Below are 23,339 nucleotides of genomic sequence, written 5' to 3'. Positions count from 1 at the left end.
ATTTACCGAATCCACGGCGCACTGGACATTAAATTCTCAAAAGACACTGCTGCTTCCCTCCCTCTGCCATTCCCCTGTGGAGGCGACGGCCTGCCTGCTCCCCTCCCCACGGCGGAGGTGAGGCACATGCATTCAGTTTCCATAATTTGCCTCTAAAAGCTTTTGGGTTATTCTTGACGGCCCTGAACCTGGAAACCCTCTGTTGAAAATTAATTTTTTTTTCTTAAATGATGACAACATCCAGAAGGAGGCCCCTTCCCTACCAACCCAGCACGCCTGCTCAGAATCCATGACACCTGGGCCCCGATAATTAGGAAATCTAATTATTCGCCTCATCACTCATTAATAAGAAAATAGTCCCAGGGTCTTAGCTACTTACAAGTTCTTTGGGGAGATGTTAGACTACGTTAATCAATTCGATTTCATATCTCAAACTAACTTTATCTGCAAAGGAGCATGGGGCTTTGGGTTTTTTTTTTCCTCCGAGGCCTGTGGGCCCATGAACCAAAATGTGATAATAGAGTAAATTTTAAGAAGATATCACTCTTTTTAAAAAAAATCTTTTCGAGGGAAGCCTGCAGCGCAGGGGAGTCTGGTTCCGAGCCGCGGGGTCTTAGAGCCGACGGATTCCGGCGCTCCTCGCCCCGATTGGCGCCGGCTCCCCGCAGCTGGCGCGCGATTGGTCTGCAGTCCCCGGAGGGGGCGTGGCCGGAGGGAAGTAAAAACTTGCTTTCAGCAAGAAGACTTTTGAAACTTTTCCCAATCCCTAAAAGGGACTTTGCCTCTTTTTCCGGGCTCGGCAGGGCGGCCACTCTGGACCCCAGCTTGCTGACCCTCAGGGCTGCCTCCTCGCTGGGGGGCTAGGAGAGCCGCCGTCCCCCTCCCGGCGCGGACAGAGCGGCCGGCCTCGCTCCGCTGCGCGCGTGGCGGCTCCGCTGCGCCCCGGCCGCCAGCTCGGGCGGCCACCCCCGGCCCCGAGAGCCAGCAGGCGAGCGAGCCGGGGCCAGCGCTGCGCTCGCCGGGCGCGCCCTCCAGGATGCCGATCCGCCCGGTCCGCTGACGACGAGCGTCGCCTCTCCGCGCGCCGGCGGGCGCTCAGGGCCGGCGCCTCCCCCACCTCGCCCCCAAGGCTTCCCGGCGCCCGGGGCTCCCCCCGCCGGCTCCCGGCCTCTCGCCCGCTCGCTCCCTCGCGCTCTCGCTCTCGCAGGGCCTTCCTCGCGGTGCGTGCGCGCAGGCGGCGGCGAGCCGTCTCGGACGCAGCATGCAGGCGCGCTACTCGGTGTCCGACCCCAACGCCCTGGGAGTGGTGCCCTACTTGAGCGAGCAAAATTACTACCGGGCGGCGGGCAGCTACGGCGGCATGGCCAGCCCCATGGGCGTCTACTCCGGCCACCCGGAGCAGTACGGCGCGGGCATGGGCCGCTCCTACGCGCCCTACCACCACCACCAGCCCGCGGCGCCCAAGGACCTCGTAAAGCCGCCCTACAGCTACATCGCGCTCATAACCATGGCGATCCAGAACGCGCCCGAGAAGAAGGTCACGCTGAACGGCATCTACCAGTTCATCATGGACCGCTTCCCCTTCTACCGGGAGAACAAGCAGGGCTGGCAGAACAGCATCCGCCACAACCTCTCGCTCAACGAATGCTTCGTCAAGGTGCCCCGCGACGACAAGAAGCCCGGCAAGGGCAGCTACTGGACGCTGGACCCGGACTCCTACAACATGTTCGAGAACGGCAGCTTCCTGCGGCGGCGGCGGCGCTTCAAGAAAAAGGACGTGCCCAAGGAGAAGGAGGAGCGGGCCCACCTCAAGGAGCCGCCCCCGGCGGCGGCCAAGGGCGCCCCGGCCGGGCCCCCTCTAGCGGACGCCCCCAAGGAGGTCGAGAAGAAGGTGGTCATCAAGAGCGAGGCGGCGTCGCCGGCGCTGCCGGTCATCACCAAGGTGGAGACGCTGAGCCCCGAGAGCGCGCTGCAGGGCAGTCCGCGCAGCGCGGCCTCCACGCCCGCCGGCTCCCCCGACGGCTCGCTGCCCGAGCACCACGCCGGCGCGCCCAACGGGCTGCCCGGCTTCAGCGTGGAGAACATCATGACGCTGCGAACGTCGCCGCCCGGCGGCGAGCTGAGCCCGGCGTCCGGGCGCGCGGGCCTGGTGGTGCCGCCGCTGGCGCTGTCCTACGCCACCGCGCCGCCCGCCGCCTACGGCCAGCCGTGCGCGCAGGGCCTGGAGGCCGGAGGCGCCGGCGGCTACCAGTGCAGCATGCGCGCCATGAGCCTGTACACCGGCGCCGAGCGGCCCGCGCACATGTGCGTCCCGCCCGCGCTGGACGAGGCCCTCTCGGACCACCCGAGCGGCCCCACGTCGCCCCTGAGCGCCCTCAACCTCGCCGCCGGCCAGGAGGGCGCGCTCGCCGCCGCCGGCCACCACCACCAGCATCACGGCCACCACCACCCGCAGGCGCCGCCGCCCCCGCCGGCTCCCCAGCCCCAGCCGGCACCGCAGCCCGGGGCCGCTGCGGCTCAGGCGGCCTCCTGGTATCTCAACCACAGCGGGGACCTGAACCACCTCCCGGGCCACACGTTCGCGGCCCAGCAGCAGACTTTCCCCAACGTCCGGGAGATGTTCAATTCCCACCGGCTGGGGATGGAGAACTCGACCCTCGGGGAACCGCAGGTGAGCACCAACGCGAGCTGTCAGCTGCCCTACAGATCCACGCCGTCTCTCTACCGCCACGCCGCCCCCTATTCCTATGACTGCACCAAGTACTGACCCGCCTGGCCCGCTCCGGCTTCGCCTCCCACACCCCGACCTCTCAGGACAGTTCAGGCCGCAGAGAACCAAAACAGGCCCACCAGCCTTTTCTCAGACCCGGGAGCCCAGGGAGCGCGCGCCGGCCTCAGCCCTCTGCGAAGCTGCAGGTAACTTTAATTCGCGGCCGGGTTTGCGAGATCCTAAGAAGCCCCGGTAAAGGGACGCAGTCCAGCGAAATGAATATTGATTTTAAGCCCCCTCCCCTACCGGATGGTTGTGCTCACCGCTCCAGCTGGGGTTTCAAAAATTAAGTTACGGACCAAATTCCATAGCGACCCAGTAATGACTCTCTGTAGAGGCCCCCATAGCTCTATGGGGGCCTCTATAGACTCCGTTTGTGCTGTGTGTAATTTTAAATTTCTCTAACCGTGCTGTACAAATGTGTGGATTTGTAATCAGGCTATTTTGTTGTTGTTCAGAGCCATTAATATAATATTTAAAGTTGAGTTCACTGGATGATTTTTTTCACCTTGCCCAACCATTTCTAACTGCCAAAATGAAAATTCAAGAAACCTATGTGGGGTTTTTAATCCCTGTACACTTACGAGATATCATTCTATTCCCGGTGGTAGGTCTTTTGCAAAACAAGGAAATAATTTATTTTGTTGTTGTTGTTGGCGGATAAAGAAGTCAAGTATCTGATACTTTTTATTTACAAAGTGTGATGGCTTTGTGTAGTAGATTCCTCCCTGAGCGTTCCTAAAAGAAAAAAAAAACTTTAAAAATTTAACTTCACCTGTGTTTGTCTTATGTGGTCTTAATTGTTGTACTTACCTTAAAATAAACCCGTGTTGTTTCTCTGCCCAAAGTCCGGACAGTGTGTTTGTGCTCTCGCATTTAAAAAACAAACAAAAAAACCCAACAAGGTGTGTTTTTGCAAATCCACCTGTTTTCATTATTTTTGTTACGCAGGTGGGCAAACTGATAGACCAACCTGAGGAGGATCACCGTCGAGGAATGGGGGCACTCCCCTATTATCTCGTTAGTGACGGAAAAGACTTTCGATTAATGTAGATCCCACCCTGGCCTAGGCAGTCAAGAAACAGCCCCGGCTGGATGTGGCCGCCTCAAGGACTGGGCGCAGTCACCCTGTTTGCTATAAATGCTTTTTGCTAAATGCAGCAAAACATGCCAATTGTCAAAACAAACTGTGCCATTGCACCTCCGCATCCAGCCATCCCCAACTGAGGAGGCCAGGGAGGGCAAAGATAAGCGTGTTCCATTAGCTAACTGCTGCGAACCAGGGGGAGTCCTGCTTTCCCTCCATTTCCTAAAATGCGGACTTCCTTCCCCACTGGAATGGTTTTCCAGAAAAGGATTTGACGTGGGCAGGAGAAGGTCCAGAGGGGACTGATTCTGGAGCACGAAACTACCATTCCCGCCAGTGGCTAGATCAGAGCTGGCTTTCGGACCTCTTCACTTCTTGATTTGATTTTTGTCAATCCTTACCCCGTTGCAGTGAAAAATTGTAAAGCCTTCAAGAATAATTGACGATGCTTTTGGAGTTCTAAATTTATCAACTTTCAGGACTTTAAGGAATAGGGAGATCATTTGCACTTCCAATTTTGGTATCTTGTCTTTGAAAGTTGTTAATAACAATGAGACTGTTGTGAGATATGGCTGGGGCAGGGGAATGGTTTTATTTGTTTCTCTGGCCCAAACGCACACCTCCCCTGCTGGTCTCTCCGTGTGAATTTTGAAGCCAGAGCTCCAAACTAGGAATGGGTTTCCCACCAGAGGAGGTGGGCTGTACTTTGATAAGGCTGCAGTTCCCTGTGAATTTAACATTTCATGCGATGATGAGTTTTCCAAAAACTGATTTTCCTCCATGCAGTGGCGCTGAACATAACCTGGGTTTGTGTTGTTGTTTTCATCATGGCACGTTGTCTCTAAGTCTCGCTGAAATAGAACCAGGGGACGTATGAGCAAAATAAATTTCCCCATATGTGCAACACAGATTTTTTTCGAGCTGTGGCCCCAGAGGTGGCGGCAGGTAAGACATACAAGCAGCATTTTATTACTTTCTGTAGTGCTCAGGATCCGAGAGCCCCAGTGCTTGCTGCTTGACCTCCAGCAGGCCCCCAGGCCCCCTTGCTTTGGTTGAGTGAGCTGGACCAGCCACCTTGGAAAGAGAGGGAGACAGCGTCCCCTCTCCCGGCCGCAGAAAAGGCCAGCCCTCCTTGTAGAGTACCCAGCTCGGTACTCTGGTCCCATTTTGCTCCTGTTCTCGAGATGATGTTTGCCACTGGCTTTCTCCTTCCCCAAATTTTTCCTAAGCGTCTGCCCTGTAAGCTTGCCCTCATCTCAAGATTTGGAATTCAGACGAGGTCTGAGAGTCACACGAGAAATAAAGGAGAGAGAAATGGGAAAGAATTGGGTGAGAACCGGGCTGTCCCCGAAGCCACACTGAGATCTTTTATCTTTGGGGAGGCCTCTGAAAGAAATCCCTGTGCGCCTGCCGATCACCCAAGTGAGTAGCTCCAGAAGGGTCCCTGTGGCCCATAGAGGCCATGGCTGGGGGTCCTTCCATTTCCCTAGAAGCGTGGTCAGCTGGAGGGATTGCGTTTGGGGCTTTATCCAGGCCTCTGGACGCAGCACAGGGGAGGGGAACGTAAGGCCTGGGTATGCTGGGACGCCCTGGCCCTGAAAGCTTCCTGCATCTGAGGCCTCAGGAGCCAGAGTAGGTGCCGTAAACTCGCTCCGCCAGAAGGCCCGCCCTGTGCGCTGGGCACTGCGCTCAGAGCCCACTGGGCTCAGCATCCCCACAGTCATTCCAACCTCCGGCCTAGAAACTGAGCGGCCTCCAGGCGCCCCTTGCTCCCCCGCGGGGAGGGGGCACCCAGCAGCGTGAAACTGAGCAGTGCGGAACTGAGGAGATCCACCGCTGCCTTGCCGGTCCCCGGGGCTCCTGCCTGTCTGCTGCCTGACGCGGAAAGACCTCGCGGGGACACAGGCTGTCCTTGCTCCGCTTATCCGCTGGCCTCCCCTCTCTTGGGCTGCTCAGTCCTCCGGAGGCCTAGGGCCTATCAGGAAAAGGGGAAAAGAGGTCGGAAGTGGAAGGGCTGGATGCTGGTGTCAGGCTGCCTGGACTCCCTGCCGTGCTGCTCTGCCGATGGGACAGGCGCAATTTGCATGAAGGTTGGGTGACCATGTTCCTTCCTGCCCCAGTAACATGGAGCTACATAGGCAGGTCTCAAAGATACTGCAGATAAAATGCAAGCAACCCGAACACCGAGCAGATACCACTGCCCATAGAGTTAACCATGCTGGCCCTGTGGGCCTTGGCCGTGACTCTAGCTAACCAGGGCCCTGTTTGGACAGACGTGGGCTGCTGGGAAATCCTCCATGGCCTCTGAGAATCCCACACATTCCCAGCACCACAGAGGCTGCTTCTTGTAAGAATCCAAGACATGCCCCAAGCTCACAGCTTTCCTGGGGAGGGACTGTCATGTGTGGCCCAGCCTCTCTCCCCAGGCTGGACCTGTGTCTGCGGCCAGGTGGCCTTTCCCCCACCCCGCCCCCGCCCCGGGTCCAGTAGCCTGTCCCCACCCACACCAAATCAGTGGAAACCTGTGTCCTCTAACTGCTGGAGCACCAGCTGGGAAATGGAAGCCTGGTTGATGCTGTGTGAACGAACCTCTTCCCTCCCTGGTCTCAGTCTTCTCATCTCTAAAATGACCTGGTGCGTGTAAGGGCATGTGGCACGGCCCAGTCCTTCCCTTTTCGGCACAGCGCGCTTCCATGACGGGCCCTCGCTTATCGCCACTCCCCTACCCTGCTGGCAAGAAACAAAGATCCACAGTGGAAGGAAGGAGCAAATGTGGGGTCCTGGGAACTTTGGTGCTTGGCTCATAAATGTTTTGGGGTCCATCTCCTCTTACCCCAAGACTGCCTGGGGTTGCTGTTGGGCCTGGGAGAGGCTTTTGAGCTGCATCCAACGCAGAGAGGGCAGCGTTCCCAGATCCCCCGGTGAGAACGAGCCCGGGTGCCCGCTTGCCTCGTCCGTCACTCCTCACCCCCACCTTGAATCCAAAACACGCACAGGGTGTTGGCCAAGCTCGGTGTGATTGGAATTCATTGATAACCATAATCCCGAGGTGGGCGGAGACAGCCAACCAAGTGGAGACCCATTATTTAATGGGCAGAACCAAGTTTCTTGAGAATGTGCTGGGGTCTCGGAACCTGGGCCTCGTGCCTCAGGGCATGGGTGCCTGCGTTGTCCCCGAGGGGACACTGCTGCCCCTCAGGGTGTGGTGGACACAGAGAGAGACCCCGAGGTTCTAGGCCTTCAGTGCAGCCAGGCCAGGGGTGGCTGGGGGGCTGGACTCTAGGTGAGCAGGACCCACAGGGCCGGTGCCGGCAGAAAGGGCCTTTTGGCACCACATACTCGAAATGCTTTCCCAAACCCTGAGAAGCATTCCCTGCCCGCCTCCCTTTTGCATGGCCTCGGCTCGCCAAGGCGTTTGACATGTTTGCTTTCTGACACAGGCACGAAGGGAAGGGGGCGAGCGGTTTCAGGGAGTCTGCAGTGAGGACGGCCACTTGGCCCGACCGGACGCCACGGCCTTGATTTGCACCAGCCCGCTCCGGGCTATGGCGTCTTTCCTGCTTCACGGCACACACGGGAGGATGCGGCCCGTGTAGAGTACCGTTCTCGAGTGTGTGGCTCTGGTGGCTCTGCCAGCGGCAGGCTGTGTGCGCGTGTATGTGCGTGTGCAAAGCCGGCGTGAAGGGCCGGGGGTGGGCTTGCAGATGGACTAGCTCCCTGGCCACACGGGTCCCTTTAGGGAGATGGGGTTGGGGAGTATGGGGAGGGCTGCCCCAGCCTGGGGGACAGCTTTGCGTGCAGTCCGTATGCCCACCCAGGCTGGAGGTCACGGAGGCCGGAGAGGCCTGTCTGACCTCTGGCTCGGTGGCCCTGGGCCCTGGGTCTTACCTTTCTCAACGCCCCCCACAGGGCTCCCTCTCTGCCCACGTGTTGTCTTTACAGGCCGCCCCTTCCGCACGGAGTCCTCACGCGCCAGCCCAGGGCCTCCTCCCAGGCCGACCAGGGGTTCGCAGGACCTCGGCCGTGCTCCCTCAAGCTCTCTGGGCCCATTTCTCAACTGAGAAGTGGTAGGATCATCAAATAGGCTTATCGCTGAGGATGTGTGAACCCAACACACGTCAGGACAGTGCTTGGGTAGTGCCCAGGCCGCAGGGAGGACTCCCCGCAAGCTGTCGGGATTTACCCCGACACCGGGAGAGCCCTGATTCTTTGTTCCCCAGTGAGTGTGTGTCAGGCTGCTGCCCGCTATGCCCAACCGCCCCTGTTTTAGACCCTTTAAATCACTGCTGGGAACAAGACGAGCTCTAAGGAAATCAGTAATTTGGAAAATCCTGCCCTGCTCTCTGGGCTTCGGCAGACTGGCTGAGTGTCACATCCGTGGCTCACTTCGCCCAAGAGAAGCAGCAGGAGACCGTGCTCCAGAAAGACTTCTCGGAGCCTCTGCCGGCACCTGAGGACGTCAGACCTCAGAGAATCCACCTTCGCAGGAAACCCTGTGGGTTCCAACACCCCGTTCGGCTCCTTACGGCCTCCACTGTCTGGGGTATTTGCTCTGCCCGTTCCAAATCTCATCTGTAAAATGGGCGAATCCATCACCCCGGTCTCTCATCCATGCTGTGAGGGCCCTTGGCGCGCACACACAGTAATCCTATTATCATGGGATCCTTCTTTTGTCTTTGCAACCTTTCCTCGGGTTAACTTCCTGGCCTTGGTGTCCTGGTCTGCAGAATGGGAACGACGAAGGCTCCTGCTTCTTAGAGCCGAGAGGAGGAGTGACTTAATCCAAAAGAGGTTTTAGGAGGGCGCCAGCACATAGTAGCGATCAAGACATCTTAGTCATTCCTACAGTCCTTGTCATCACCATCTCCAGCGTCACTTTAGGGTGTCAGTAAGGTGACCTGGCTGAGGTCCTGTATCTTCCCACCCTCTCCTCACACCTACTGCAAGCATGGGCGATCGTTCATTCGTGTGTATATACACCTTGTCGACTGTCTTTGCTCGGAGATGAGTGAGCCAATATTTGGGAGATGACACAGATCACCCTTCACTTGAGTATCTGCTTTTCAGTTGACTTGAGGAGCAGAGGAAGGGGAGATGCCTTGGGGCGAGGGTGGTAGGAAAACCTCCTGTTTCTCCCCTCCCCTCAGCCTTTTTTTCTGAGGCCCCTTTGGTCCTGCCTGGTGCCTGGCCTCTGCCCGGTGCCCAAGGAGCAGGCTTTCTCCCTAGGGGCTGCGAGCTGTACCCCCTGCCCTCATCCCACACAGACCCCAGAGTGGGAACTCCCAATGTCCTTCCGGAAGCATGGGGGCAGGCCGGAAATCTCAGGGCTTTGCTGCAGGCTGGGAGATGCAGTGGCACTGACTTCAGAGATGAACGCGTTTGGGGGGACCTGAAGACTCCGAGCCTAGGGAGAACTTTCAGTGTCCCCATCTGGCTCTCTGGGATACCCAGGCAGCCTCGCCGTCTCCCAGGCTCTTCTGCACCCCAGCTGGCCTCAGACAGGGCCTTAACACACAGAGCTTCCGCACGAGGGCGCATCCGCACTCGGTCGCCAGAGGCTTGTGCCATGCGCTCCCCGGAAACATGCCCCGGCGCGGGGCTCCTTCCCACCGCGGGCTCCTCCTAGGCTCAAGTTACTAACTCCCGGCCTGGGACCCCAGGCTTCGACCCCGCGGGGGAGCCGGGTTAGGGCGCCACGCACTTTCCTGCTGGGAGGAACCTCCCGGAGACGCCGCAAATCTGCAAACGCGTTGGGCTGGACGCGCCTCTCCAGATCGCCACCCGAAGTGGTTTTTTTTCCTTCTTTCTCGCTTGACTATCAGTGCCCCGCCCAGCAGCCGCGCGGTCCCGGCCTGCGTCCCGACCACGCCCAGACTGGGCGGTGCTCAGGATTGCACGGATTCAAGCTCGGGTTTGCCTTGGAGTTTAGAAGTAGCGCTTCAGGCCGCGCGCCTTTCGCGAGAGGCAGGGATGTGCGTGTGGACGTCGGGTGCGGGGCAAGCGCCCAGCAGGGCTCCGGGTGCGGAGGGGTTGGTGCGTAGTGACCCCCATTTGTCTCCTCCTCTGGGTCTGTTGGAGCGAGAGCTGAGGCTGGACATAAGCTAGACCCAAACTTGAGCTTGCTGGCGGGGGTGGGGGACGCGCTGGTCTGGAGAGGTTGGGGGACTCCGGGGACGATGGAGCCGCGGGTTGCAGACGCTCGGGCCCTGAGGTGTTTCCCCCCCCAGGGTTGAAGGGGGTCCCGGGTGAGATCCAGAGAGGACAGCGCCCCGCCCCCTCCTGCCTAGAGGGCAGCCCTCCACACCTAGGCCGGAGCCAGGTTGGCCTAAGTTAGAAGCGCAGCGTCCCGGAGGGAGGCCCGGAGGTGTCCCAGCGCCTAGCCTGGAGCTCCCTCAAACTTCGCCTGCTCCCAAACCGGTTTTTCGACTCTGATTTTGACTTCTTTTTGCGTGTGTCAAACTTACCACTTCCCTGCTATCTGGAACCCCCAAACAGCCGAGTTACTTTATGGAGACCCCATTGTGGAGTGGGATTCTTCCGCTTCCCTTGTCCAGGGGAGACCTGGCCTTCCGCAAGCAGAAGTCGCCTCTCTGTGACACAGGCGGCGGCTGACATGCCTGCCCCTTGCCCCGTAGTGCCTCCCGCTCCCTTCCCCGCAGAGCAGGGCCACCCGTGGTCCATTCCTACGCCCACCTGCGGCTCTCACCCCTCCCTCTCTCTTCTCTGGCATCCCCACAGGGTTTACTCAATGAAACGCTAATTCAGTTATCCCAAGTGGTTTTCTTTTTCTTTTAAAAAATCTTCAGCAGAGATCATAAACAGGAACCAGCGCACTGATGCCCCCCACCCCCACCCCCACCCCAGCAACCCCGTGGAGGAACGGGAACGCCGCGCCTTCTGAATCGGCATCCTTCAGGGTTTTTGATTCAAAATCTAACTTGGCTGAATGTAAAATGAGACAGGGGTGGGGGTGCTTACACCCCAGGGTGAGTGGGTGGGGGGGCGGGTGGAGAGCAAGCGGGCTTCCCAAATGCTTAATGTAATCACGGGCCAGCTGCGTGCACTTGTAAAGTTGTTATAACCCCCCTTCTTGTTATAAACAGGAAAGCGCAGAATATAAAGCAAGAAACCCGCATTCACAAATTCCAGCTCTCCCGCCACAGCTGCCAAATTCCCCTTTTATGGTGTTCCTTGCTTGCAACCTCAGTCCCATCAGAAAGACTGTATCTTCTCCCCCCTGACCTCTCCAAATGGGTCTATTTTGGAACCACCCTCAACCAAGCCGGGAACCAGGTACCCCTGCCCCTCTCGACCTCCCTCCCCAGCACCCTGGGCCTTGGCTTCAGAGGAAGCTGGGCTCCTGGAGGTCTCTTCTGGGTCCCCAGGGAGCCCTGGAGGTAGAGGCTGGCCCCCTCTGGAATACCAGCCCCCACCACCCAATGCCTCCAGCTCCTGCAGGGCATCCTGATGGTTTCTCCAAACCTGCATCCTCTTCTCCGGAGACTCCCAGGCTCCCAGACCTCTTAGATAGACGCGCCACGCCCCCCCCCCATATCTAAAAGTTTCCAAAGACCCCCAGGGAGGCATTTTATGAGACCATGACATCCCCGCATCTATGAAGCCTGAGAGAAGAAAAGACCTTTTGTGGGAGGCTCGGGATAACTGGGCTGCCCCAGGCCAATGGCAAAACTCACCCCTGCGTCCCCCGCCCATCCCCACCTCTCCTTCCTGGCCCCGCAGACCCTGCTCCCAGCCGCCGAGGTCCACATCCTGCCTCACTGACTGTGTGTGCTTACAGCGTCAAGGGGTGGACGTGATATTTCAAACATCAGATCAGTGCGTTTATATATTGGGTGCCCGGAAATTTTTCCAAATAAACACAGCTTGATTCAACTTGGGTGGGCGGACTTATCAACAGACTAATTCTATAAACAAATGAAGGAAGAGCCCCGAAACCGATTGGTTGGTATCAAAAAGACACGTGGAGGGAAAAGCTTGGAGTTTTTCAGCAATGAAATTTTAATTAATGTGGGTGGGCCGAGCACACAACGACTGTTTATCATAGACAATTTATTTTCCAGCGCTAAGTCAACATATAATAGCAAACTTACAACAATTATTTAACATTTTTAAAGCCATGAAGGGACAGAGCACGGAGCGGTCGGGGAGAGCGGCGGAGCAGGAGGCAGACGCACCGCGGGTTCCCCGGGAGGGCCCGCGCGGCGCGGGGCGCCGTCCCTAAGCCGCTGGGTCGCCTGCGTCGCGGGGAGCGCAGCGCCGGCTCGGGCTCGCCATGAGCCACCTCTTCGGTCCCCGGCTGCCCGCTCTGGCCGCCTCACCCATGCTCTATCTGTACGGCCCCGAGAGCCCCGGGCTGCCTCTGGCCTTCGCCCCCGCGGCCGCTCTGGCCGCCTCGGGCCGGGCGGAGCCGCCCCAGAAGCCGCCCTACAGCTACATCGCGCTCATAGCCATGGCGATCCAGGACGCGCCGGAGCAGAGGGTCACGCTGAACGGCATCTACCAGTTCATCATGGACCGCTTCCCCTTCTACCACGACAACCGGCAGGGCTGGCAAAACAGCATCCGCCACAACCTCTCGCTCAACGACTGCTTCGTCAAGGTGCCCCGCGAGAAGGGGCGGCCAGGCAAGGGCAGCTACTGGACGCTGGACCCTCGCTGCCTGGACATGTTCGAGAACGGCAACTACCGGCGCCGGAAGAGGAAGCCCAAGCCAGGCCCGGGGGCCCCGGAGGCCAAGCGCGCCCGCGCCGAGACGCAGGAGCGCGGCTCCGAGGCGCAGCCCCAGGCGGGAAGCGGGTCAGAGCGCCGCGGCCCCGCGACCCCCCGCCAGGAGGGAGAGCCCGCGCGCCCCTCGCCCCTGCGCCACGGCTCCTCTCCGCCCGCGCCCCTCCACCGGCCTGGGCCCGCGTCCCCGGAGGAGGACGGGAGCGACACTGTCCAGGGTGCAGCGGCCTTGGCCTTAGGCCAGCCACCTCGAACGGCGGATGGCCCGGCGTCCCCCCCACGCCCTGCTTCCCACGGCTCTCCGAAGAGCTCCGACAAGTCCAAGAGCTTCAGCATAGACAGCATCCTGGCCGGTCGGCGGGGTCAGAAGCCGGCTGGAGGGGGCGAGCTCTTGGGGGGCGCCAAGCCGGGGCCCTGCAGCCGCTTGGGGGCCTCACTCGTGGCCCCCACCTCAAGCCTCCGTCCGCCTTTCAACGCTTCCCTGATGCTTGACCCCCACGTCCAGGGCGGCTTTTACCAGCTCGGGATCCCTTTCCTGTCCTATTTCCCTCTGCAGCTTCCCGACAGCGCGCTTCCCTTCCAGTAAGGCCGGCGGTGGCGCGGGTCCTTCCCCCACCCTCTGCTGGGCTTGTGAGTCACCAGGGGTCCCATCGCTGGGGAAAGGAGCCACTTATAATTTTTTTTAAATGATCTTTTCTTCTGCAACGTGTGGATCCTGGGAAGTGTTATCAACTTTTGCACGCAGGTGGGCACCGTGGCTTGCCTCCTCCGAGGTGAGGCGGACTTTCCCAGGACCCAGAGCACCTTCAGAGATTGAAAAGACTGTGCCTGGCTAGAACTTGGGCTTCTCAGACCCCCTACTGCCAGAGCAGGAGAATTCCTTGATCTTAGGTCAGTCTGAGGTTGTGATCTTTTGCTACCCAGGACAGGTCCTTCATGTCCAGAGCAGAAGGGCCCAGACAACCAGGGAGCAGGACGGAAGGGACAGTGGGGTGCTTTCAGACAGAGCTACAGTCTGACCGTGGCCAGCTCCATTGCTGCGGCTCAGGCCTTGGCTTTGATTCCATGGGGTGGTGGGTGTTCACAGCTGGGTTTGTCCTTGAAGTCTTGTTGTGGGGACACTGGCAGTGACCCCTGTGTTTCAGGTTCTTTGTGAGATCTAGGGCCTGGTGAGGATTTACAACCAATGTCCAGGTGCAACCTAAGAAACCACAGTTTTATTTTAAATAGAGAATTTCTCTCTTTTTTCTTTCTAGACAGTAAAAGGAATATGCTATATTCTTTGGCTAGATGCTTGACTATAGTACAACTACCCTGTGAAAATGTCTGTATTAACAACTGCTAGTAGGAAAGTACACGCTATAAAGAAATTTTGTTGCATTATGACAGGATGCTAGTCAGCACCCATGATCTCCTGGACATGTTGCCGACATTAGCAGGCGTCCTATCTTGTTGTTTTTGTTCTTAAGGGATCAAAAGATAGCAGAGGACACTGGAAGTGTGTGAGGGGGAGGGAAGGTGTCTTGGACATAGAAGATTTTCCATCTCAGTGTTTTTTTTCCAAGACCTAGGTTTGACTTTTCCTACAATTTCCAGAATCGTGTAAGAAAGGACCACCTTTAATCCAAAAAGTTGGATGGAACAAACACGAAAAGCAGATACTGGCCAAGATGGGTCATGCTGGGCTGAGAAAAGGAAACTTCTGATATCTGCTGGGGGGTGTCTTTGGACCTCAAATAGGAGGCTCGGTGGGAGGATTCTTTCCGACATTCCCGGCTGTTGGCCTCCCAGCCAGCACCCAGATCTTCCCTCCGAGCCCCTTCCCAGGGGTGGGCCCAGAGCCAACAGCTAATAAACACCTTATGGAGGTGTCTGGAAATCTGGGGGGTGGGGAGCAAGAAGGTTGGGGGCCCGGGAGGGAGGTGTCCTGCAACAAAGATCTGGATAAGAAGATGTAGATTTTTACAACCCAGTTCAGCTTGGAACTTTTGGGAAGTGCATCTGACCTCTTGGTTAGCTCCCTCTTTGGGTTGCCTTGTGGGGGAAATGGACTTTTCTGAACCTCCAGGTGACTCTAGTTTTATCTGAGTGGGAAAGGCCCAGTAAGTCATGAGTTCTGGAGGTAGGCTGCAACAGATCTTCAAAAATAACTTTGGAAGTAATTTCCAGGACTTGTATAAAGATGAACACAAACTTTCCAGCAAGAGAGCCTATATCACAGAATATCCTCGACAGGACATTTCAGACATGCGTAATGATCTAATGATTAGGAAGCACAGAGTTGACTTTCTGAGAATTTCTTCTTAAAGGCAGTTGCCACTGACCCATACGTTTCCCTGAGCATAGTCTGCCCAGGCTGGTGGGGACGTTTTGGTGAGCTACACAGTGTCCTTGATTTTGAGAACTTGGATGAGATCCCACTGTAGAGACCCAGGCTCACTGTGATTAACCTACAATGTGGCAGAAGGGCTGTCCTGGACATTTTGTTATCCCAAAGTCTCAGCCTCTGTGAATAAAGTTGTTTTTTCATTAACCTCTCGGTGACTGGTTCAGTGGACTACCGGGGGGAATAAGCAAACAGTGTAATAGGAGAGACGAGCCGGGGATTACATGTGGGAGCCCCGTCAGCGTCTCAGGGGCTCTGGCTTCTGAGGCTGGGTTCACGCATGGAGTGGGTAGACCAGGAGCAGAGAAGCCCGGGGTCGGTGGGTGCTGCTGGAACATTGTGGAAACGCCACGGTGTTGGTTATGTTTTTAATTTTTCTTTTTTTTTTTGGCGTTTGATTTGCTATCTCACGCATTTTGTTAATTTAGGGTGGCTGTTTTCTGGAGAAGCCAATAATCCAGTACTGCCATTTTAAAAAAAGATGGCATGTTAGAGTTACAATTCCAAGAAGTATAATATAAACATCATTTTTATGGCTCGGAAAAAAAAGAGGCAGGAGCATGTGTCTGCTGTGTAAGAGTGTTTATACACACATAAGGAGGCATTCTGGTCCCTAATCCCCACGTTCATCTGGTTTGGGAAGGCTGAGGGGGAACGGGCTACGGGAGAGTGACAGGATGTATGGAATCGGTACAATCCCGTGCAGATTCCTTCCTACGGAAGAGAGGGAGGACCTGTCAGTCTTAGTGGTCCACGCGGCTGAGCCAGTACTCCGGATTTAACCACAGGCCCCAGGCTGCAGGTCAGTAAGACAGAAAATGGTTTCTTGTTCGTTCTACTCTCAGGCGATATAAAGGTAGCCCCTGTGCTCCCATCTGAACAAAGGGAACAGATTCTTTCTGAGAAAGGTCTGAGGTCCGAGCTCAGTGCGCACACACGGCCACGCGCCGATCATCGTGGGGATGGAGTGTGAGTGCCGCGTACCATGGTGGACACAGAGGGCTGGGCGTGGGTGTGCATGCTTGTACACGTGCCCGTGTGCATATGCGTGGGCTCTGTACACAGGGACGCGCAGAAGGTCATGTTTGTTTGCACAGGAGTGGGACAGAGGGCGCAGATCAAACGCTGAATCCTTTCAGATTAATCCAAGCATTGCTGCTTTTGGAAAGATTTTCTTTCTCGACGCAGTTCCAGCCAGGGAAGCTTTGGGTTTTGTGCTTTTCTAATGAAACTAACAAAGATTTCATTAAAGAGTCCTGGAAGGCACATCAGCGTTGAGGCCTTTGCTTCTATGACTTGTGCAAGGATAAGAGAACTCTGCAAAGGCCTTTTGCTTTGGTACTGGGCGTTCGTGGGCTCTCGTAGCAGCTAATGGCCCTGCTGGGTCTCAAATGCCTCCGAAAGTTTTCCAGAACCTGAGCAGGATGTGATTCTCCATTTCAGATCTAATGGCATCTCTCTGTGAGGGAGGCCACGTGTGGTCCCTACCGTCTCAGGAGGAGGGGCTGGGGCATATCCACGTGCGGGTTAAAGTACTGGCCTGCCGTGAGGTTACTGTTGCCGCTGAAAGCTACTGTAAGCGTCTCAGACGCAGGTGATATTCGCAGGGGCAGGGGGGCCGGAGAGGGATCCGCAGCTCTGTGCACTTCCCATCTTCACAGTGTCTGGAGACATCTTGCTTTTGCAGGAAGTGGAGGTTACTCCATAAAGTAAAAAACGGGCATGATAACAAGCAAAGTTCATTGTTTAAAAATAAAGAGCATGCGTTCGTTGGAAAGGTAAAATTCTTTGGATCCACATTTCCAGCAGTTTTAAAAAACACGTCTGAATAGCTAAACGGCAAGTTCTCTACTACAGTTGTCCTCATCCAGGTTCCTCACTCAGGAACACCAGACTCGGGGTTCTCTAGGGCCAGGCAGACACCATGCACGTGTGCAGCATCCTCGTGGGGAGCACTAGGACGTGGTGGAGACTGGGCCGAGCTGAGGGGCTTGCCTCTTCCAGTGGCACCCAAATGCCATTCCCACCAGGCAGACCGTGTGAGGGGCACACGGGCCCGATGCGTATTCAAGCCCACGGTGGGCAGATGAGAGCGAGTGCAAGATTCAGTTCTGGCCCTGGAAGGTGGCCCTAAGGAAAGGGGGTAACTAACTAGAGCACATGTCCTAGGTCCTGGGGTGGGGGCGCTATGTGGTCAACTCTGTTGCCTTTATTTTTTTTTTTTTATATTTTATTTATTTATTTGACAGACAGATCACAAGTAGGCAGAGAGGCAGGCAGAGAGAGAGATGGGGAAGCAGGGTCCCCGCTGAGCAGAGAGCCCCATGCGGGGCTCGATCCCAGGACCCTGGGATCATGACCTGAGCTGAAGGCAGAGGCTTAACCCACTGAGCCACCCAGGCGCCCCTCTGTTGCCTTTATTTACCCTGGCAGTGAGGGGGGAGAGTGAAGGGGGTGTGGGGCAAAGGTTTGGTCTTAACCTTTTTCCATTAGGCATGAGAATCAGGGTTCCAGCAGGAAACAGAAACCCCGTTACATGAGCCGATGGAGAAGACCAGAGTGGAGAGACTGCTTACTGTGGGGAGGGGGTGGGGGGCAGGCCAGGGGAAGGGCAGCTCCATGGCGAGTACGGGTGAGTGTGGCTGCAGCCCCAGTGTTGGCATTGGAGGGAGCTGAGGAGTAATGCCCCAGCCCCTCTCCTGTCCTGCCTTCCAGCCTCCCGTGGATGCCTCTGATTGGCTGAGCCCACTGGACACCCACCTACGAGGGAGCTCAGGCGATGCAGTACATGGGGGTCAGCCCGCAAGGCCAGGAGGGACTGACAATGCTCAGGGTGGTGGCAGGGCAGACAGACTGTGCCCAGCACAGCAGATGGGGAGAGAGTGTCCTTCCTTCAGGCTGGTCGGTGGCACCTGTCCTGACCACACTGTTGGTCCAAGATCCAGGATTAGGATGTCTTAGACGATACTGGCAGCCACGGCTGGCCTTCCAGGAGATCGGACTCTCCTACCCGCCAGGCTTTCAGGAGAGGTGACTCTAGAGCTATCGGAGACTCTCATAAGGAGGCAGGGCCTGGGTCTGGACTTAGCTCCCGGGGGGGGCCCTGTCCCTGGGCACACAGTCTCTGCCTTCACAGAGTTCTGAGCCTGAGTTGCCGGAGTCTGTGAGTGACACCTCGCGGAAATCTTTCAGTTCACTGAGAATCTGATACAAAGTCCGCTTTTACTACATGCGTCCTGCACGTGGCCGGAGCGATCTCGTCCGCAGGCCGTGTGGACCTCACGCTGGTGAGGGCAGCCTCCAGCCCGAGTGCAGAGGAAGTGGGACATGTGCGAGGTGTCTGGGCCCCAGGACAGCATCCAGGTCAAGCACTCTGAGAAGGGCGGAGGGACACTCTGGGGTTCAGGGGACCGTGTCACCTTGGACAACACGAAGTGGAAAGCGCGACTCTCATCCTCACAGTGCACGATGTAAGATGCAGAAACGCCACGCCTTTCGGCATGCCGGCATCACTGCTTTCCCAGGTGGCGGTCACTGTGACTACTGCGTAGCTTTCCAGGTGTTTCTAGACACACCTACCAGTGGGAAGAATTCCTCTCATTACTGTCTCATTGACTTGTTACCTTTCCGTAGGTTGAGTTTGGGTAGGGGTGGGGAGGGGTGGGTTAACCTGGTGGAGAGGGTGTCCTCGGTGCCCACCAGGCAGGAGCTAATTACCCAGCCTTGCCTTTTTATGCTGTGTGATATCAGCAAGGTGACCTAACACTTCTGTGCCTTAACTCGCTCATCTCTACAAATGCGGATGGCATCAGCGGCCTCACGGATCCGTCCGGAGGAGCAAAGTAAGATGATGGGTGTAAGTTCACGAAACAACGCCTGCCCCGGTCCCCGTCTCACACCGGCAATCCCCACGATGCCTGTGTACGGACAGGGCCACTCATCTAGACACTTGGGTTTTGTGGGCCCGTCTGTGCCCTCCTAGTTACGCAACGAGATCATGACCCATCAGCCCTGCTCCCGTTGTGTGACTCTAGAGGTAGTGGAAGGCTTCGGGGGCTGACTTCTCCGGGAGGCTGGGAGGCAAGTTCTCTCTTCACTGCCCGGCTACGTCTCTTGAGATGGTGCAACCGTTTGAACATGAAACCAAAAGCAAAATAAGCAGCGACTCATGGCGCGGGATCCTTGGAAGCTGCAGGGGAGCGGATTCCGCAGGCCGGGGAGAGCAAGGTCCCTTGGCGTTTCCTCATGCGGGGGCTCAGAGGGGCTTCCCAGGGTCGCTGTGCGGCCACTGTGGACCCAGGGGCCCCGGGAATGAACGCGAGCCTTCATTTCTGCCCCCGGCACCAGGGCCGCTGCTGGGGAGAACGGGACCGGCCCAAGGAGCAGGGTTCCTGAAACCCTTGTGTTCCACAGCCTGCCTTGTAAAGTGCAGGGGACGTTTCTTTAAATGCTGGGGCTAAATATAGCAAGGGCTTGGTCAGCTAGAACATTTTTAGAAAGCACATTACAAATCAGGAATGTTTTGAAGAAATAAATAAACTTTCCCACATTTTTGGACTTTGAGTCGGCTCTGTGGGCTCCATCTTGGGAGCCTGATGGTGGTGGGGGGGGTGTCGTGGTGAATAATTCGCAGTGGGGCTCCGGCTGGTGCCCGAGTTTCCTTCCCTCCACTGGGTGTGCGTGGGAGACGCTGTCAGGTTAAGGGCACCCAGCGTCTGAGGAAGGGCCGCCTGGTGACCTAGGAAGTGAGGATTCAAGGGAAATCAATCTACTTCCAGCATGTTCCCCAGCTTGTCTTGTCTCATTCTGGGTGTTTGCTGGACTTCCAGGCCAGAGGAGCAGGATCCTGAGGATGGTGATGCCCGTTCTCTCTGTTGCAGGGGACCAGCAGCTCTGGCCCCTTCCAGGGCTGGGGTCCGGTCCCCAGGGGCCCCCATCGATGTGGTGGGACCGGATGGCGTATCCCTGGAGGCTGCCTGACCAGGCCCGTCTGCTCAGCAGCCGGAATCAAGAGCCACACGGTGAGGGGCCACGACCGTCTGGGGGATCGGTGGGGCTCAAAGGACCAGCCCAGCCTTTCTTCTCACCTGTCTGTACTCCGTTGCCACATGATGGCATCTCTCCATGACCTTGACTGTCCTTTTACAGTTCGGGTTGTGGCACCCTGCACTAAAGGCTCTGTGGCAGCTCACGTGTTCACGACAGAAGCGTGGAAAGGACGAGAAATGGGGCAAACCCGCAACCCCTGATCACCTGTAAAATCCCGCCTCCAGGAGGTTTGAGAAGGCGACATTTCGAGGGTGTTCTGGTGGGTCCCTCTGGATGGGCACAGGCACAGGCACACCCATGTGTATAAATTGCCTTTTACTTCATCCCTGCCATCAGTCGTCATCACCCAGTCACCGAGGTGCTGCCCTGTGTTCTCAGTGCAGGGACACGCGCAGTGCTGGGGACAGAGACCTCTGGAAGGCCCCATCCCTTACGGCTGACCGCCCCGCAAGAGGGAGATGAGCACAATTCAGATGTCCTTCCTTCCTTACTGAAACTTTTCATTTTGAAATAGTCACAGATTCACAGGAAGGAAACAAAGAAATGTCTGGGGAGGTGAGACGCTTGTTTTGACCAGAATTCTGAAGTCATTTTGCAATCTGATTTTCACGTCTGGCACCAAGGATTGGGGACAGAGGCCCCCACCAAATGATGGCTGGCTGACGGGTCTGCTCAGCGAACTTGCTGTCCTCTCCCTCCTCGTCAAGGAGAGGCCACACCGGCTTCTGTGTCTGAGCCATGACAGACCCCACGCTCCCCTCTCGTGTGCCTTCCTATTCTCCAGCTGTTATGGAAGTGCCCCCTGTTGAGCAGCAGGACCTCTGTCGTCTGCTGGGCTCGGTGGGTCTCTACCGGGACTGGCCCCTGGAATCACCAGGGGGCTTTACAAAATATGGGCAGCGGGGTCACAACCCCTGACAGTATGCCAGAAACCTCTCCAGATGGTCCCAGTGCGCAGCTGAGTTCAAGAACCAGTGGGTTCGGTATCGGTAAGGGGAGGTCTGAGGTCAAGTGCCCGGATTATTCAGAAAAACCACTTGGCATGAAGAAACAGGAAAGTAGGTTTGGGGCTGCATGAAATGGAACAGCTGCTGGCGTTCCCCGAGGCCCCATCGCTCCCGCGTGTCCTCCCGGGAGAGGGTGTCGGCACGTCGTCCTCACCACCCGGCATCTCACTGGATCATTGCAACAGCCCCGTGAGCTTGCCCTGAGCCTTCCCACTGGACAGATGAGAGAAGTCGAGGCTGGTGGAAGGGGAAGCGGACCAGGAGCGCCTCGTCAGGGAGAGCCCGAGTCTGAAATGGGGACCAGCCTTCCCGACGCGCCCGCCCTCCTTCACACCGTCCTGAGGCAGCGACGCGCAGCAGAGTTCAGGCTCAGGGTCGGGGAAGCCCCGCGTCTAGGGCTGTGCAGAGAGTGGTGCGACGTTTTGTTTTTCCCGCCGTTGGCAACGGGGCTCGGTCCAGGCGGTCCCTGCGGTCAGCATCACTGGTCGCTCTTCAGCTAATCAACGGCAAGTGCCCGAAAACACCGGGCTTCGGACACTCCTCAGGGGCATAACGGTGGACCAGGCCCAGGTCTTGTCCTCGAGGGTTTTGTGTGCAGGTGGGGAGAGCTGGGAAAGCAAAGGGACACGCGGAGGGCAGCCCCGAGCAGCAGGGTTGTCTGACTTGATGCGTCGACAGCCCCAGGGCTCACCGATCCCCGCACGGTGCGTCTTTGTGAGAACCCCACGACCGAGAACCAGCTGATGGCGAAAGTCACGCTTCTCCCATCCTCTCCTCTCGGATCTTCAAGTTCGTGGGTCTCTTGACCTCCCAGACCGGTGAGAGGAGAGAGAGCAATTTCACAATGCTTAGCAGCCACCCTAAAAACAAAAAAACAAAACTAAAAAGCAAACAGGTGTGGTTAATGTTAGCCATGTGTTTTATTGGACCCCACTCGTCCGAAACCCGACCGTTTCAGCTGGCCGCTGACCACCCAAACGCACTGAGGTGCTTTGCAGTTTTTATGTGGTTCCAAGTCTCGGAAACCAAGAGTGTGTCGGGAGCCTGGGGGGCATCTCCGCGGAGACACGGTCACGCTGCCGGCGCTCTGGGGCGGTGCGTGTCCGGTGGTTGCCTGCGGGCAGGGGTGGCTCCCGATTCTCTTTGCTTGCCCCTCCTCACCCCTCCCTGGAAGTCCGCAGTCCCGTGGGGTCCTCATTCCCACCGCAGTTGTGTCACGAGAGCTGCGCGGGCGACACCCGGCGCGGGGTGTACCATTTTTGTTGTGCTCCCTTTTCCTGCAAGCGCTAGCCTCCGGCCTGCCGCGCACTCAGCATCCAAAACACGTCAAGGGGTTGCGTCTTCCTTGATGCCTGACTTTCCCGCTCGAGCGAATGTCCTTCAGCTTATGATGAGCAAGTGCTTGGCGCGTAATGGCCAGTATTTGTCAGAGGGACAGACAGTTTTAGGAAGCCCTGGGCACCCCCTCTGATGTCTTCTTCCATCCGGGGTTACTCTGACCCCCTTATGCCTTCAGTCCGGGAACCAGCGTAGGGCTTAGCTGACAGCTGACCGTGGACAGAATTAACTGGGCACTGGGGGCCTAGCCTGGCTTTTCCCCTTGGGAGGGAGCTACCCACAGGGGTACACATTCTGTTTACTCTCAAGGGTCTGGGGGTGCAGGCAAAGGTGTCCCACAGCTGCCCGGACGGGTGGGCACGTCGGCCACTCACTATGGCTATATGCCACATTCTCCCACCGAGCCTTTTAACTAAACACGCCGACTTCTTTCGGCCCAAGCCCACCGTTTCCCCAAAGGTTCTGAGTTCAGGCAAATCCCCAGTTTAGCTGGCGAGAGCCCCACCAAGGAGCAAGGAGGAGGTGTGAACTCCCTGAGGCACAAAATGATACAGAGCAGGGTCACAGCGGGGCTCCCCGCTCCCAGTTGGCAGGGAGGGGGGCAGCCGGCATTGTATGAGAAAAATGCTAGCCGGAAGGAACCGCTCTTCTCACTCTGGACGCGCCCCTGCGGGCAAGGACCTCCCTGAAGAATCAGAGGGAGCGCAGTCTTCTGAGCACCGTGGAAGAGACCCAGGGTTCCGTGTTTAATCTCCGCAGAGTCCGGAGGGGCGGGGAGCCCGTTCAAACTGCAGACGCAACCTCTGATTTATAGGTTTTCGAGGGAGTTGTGTCCCGTCCCCTCTGGTGAGAAGGATGCTCCCGGGGACGCTGGGATTGTGGGGATGGGGGTGGGTTAGGAACAAGAAGGCGGGGCAGCAGCTGGGGACTGTGAGAAGCAGGAGAGGTCCTTGGAGC

General features: G+C 57.4%; 2 protein-coding genes across 2 annotated transcripts; both read left to right on the top strand.

Moving 5' to 3' along the window:
• The first annotated feature begins 836 nt into the window (after window positions 1-836).
• FOXC2 (forkhead box C2) lies at window positions 837-3,616 on the top strand. Its single transcript, XM_032853802.1, has one exon. The coding sequence runs from the start codon at window positions 1,262-1,264 to the stop codon at window positions 2,765-2,767; it is 1,506 nt and encodes a 501-aa protein (XP_032709693.1). The 5' UTR covers window positions 837-1,261; the 3' UTR covers window positions 2,768-3,616.
• An 8,285-nt stretch (window positions 3,617-11,901) lies between these two features.
• FOXL1 (forkhead box L1) lies at window positions 11,902-13,208 on the top strand. The gene has a single exon (XM_032854612.1). The coding sequence runs from the start codon at window positions 12,151-12,153 to the stop codon at window positions 13,186-13,188; it is 1,038 nt and encodes a 345-aa protein (XP_032710503.1). The 5' UTR covers window positions 11,902-12,150; the 3' UTR covers window positions 13,189-13,208.
• The last annotated feature ends 10,131 nt before the right edge of the window (window positions 13,209-23,339 follow it).

The sequence above is a fragment of the Lontra canadensis genome, unplaced genomic scaffold, assembly GCF_010015895.1.
Source record: "Lontra canadensis isolate GAN:19392208 unplaced genomic scaffold, GSC_riverotter_1.0 scaffold8, whole genome shotgun sequence".
In the NCBI taxonomy this organism is placed as follows: Eukaryota; Metazoa; Chordata; class Mammalia; order Carnivora; family Mustelidae; genus Lontra; species Lontra canadensis.
This window is presented reverse-complemented; position numbering and strand designations above follow the sequence as displayed.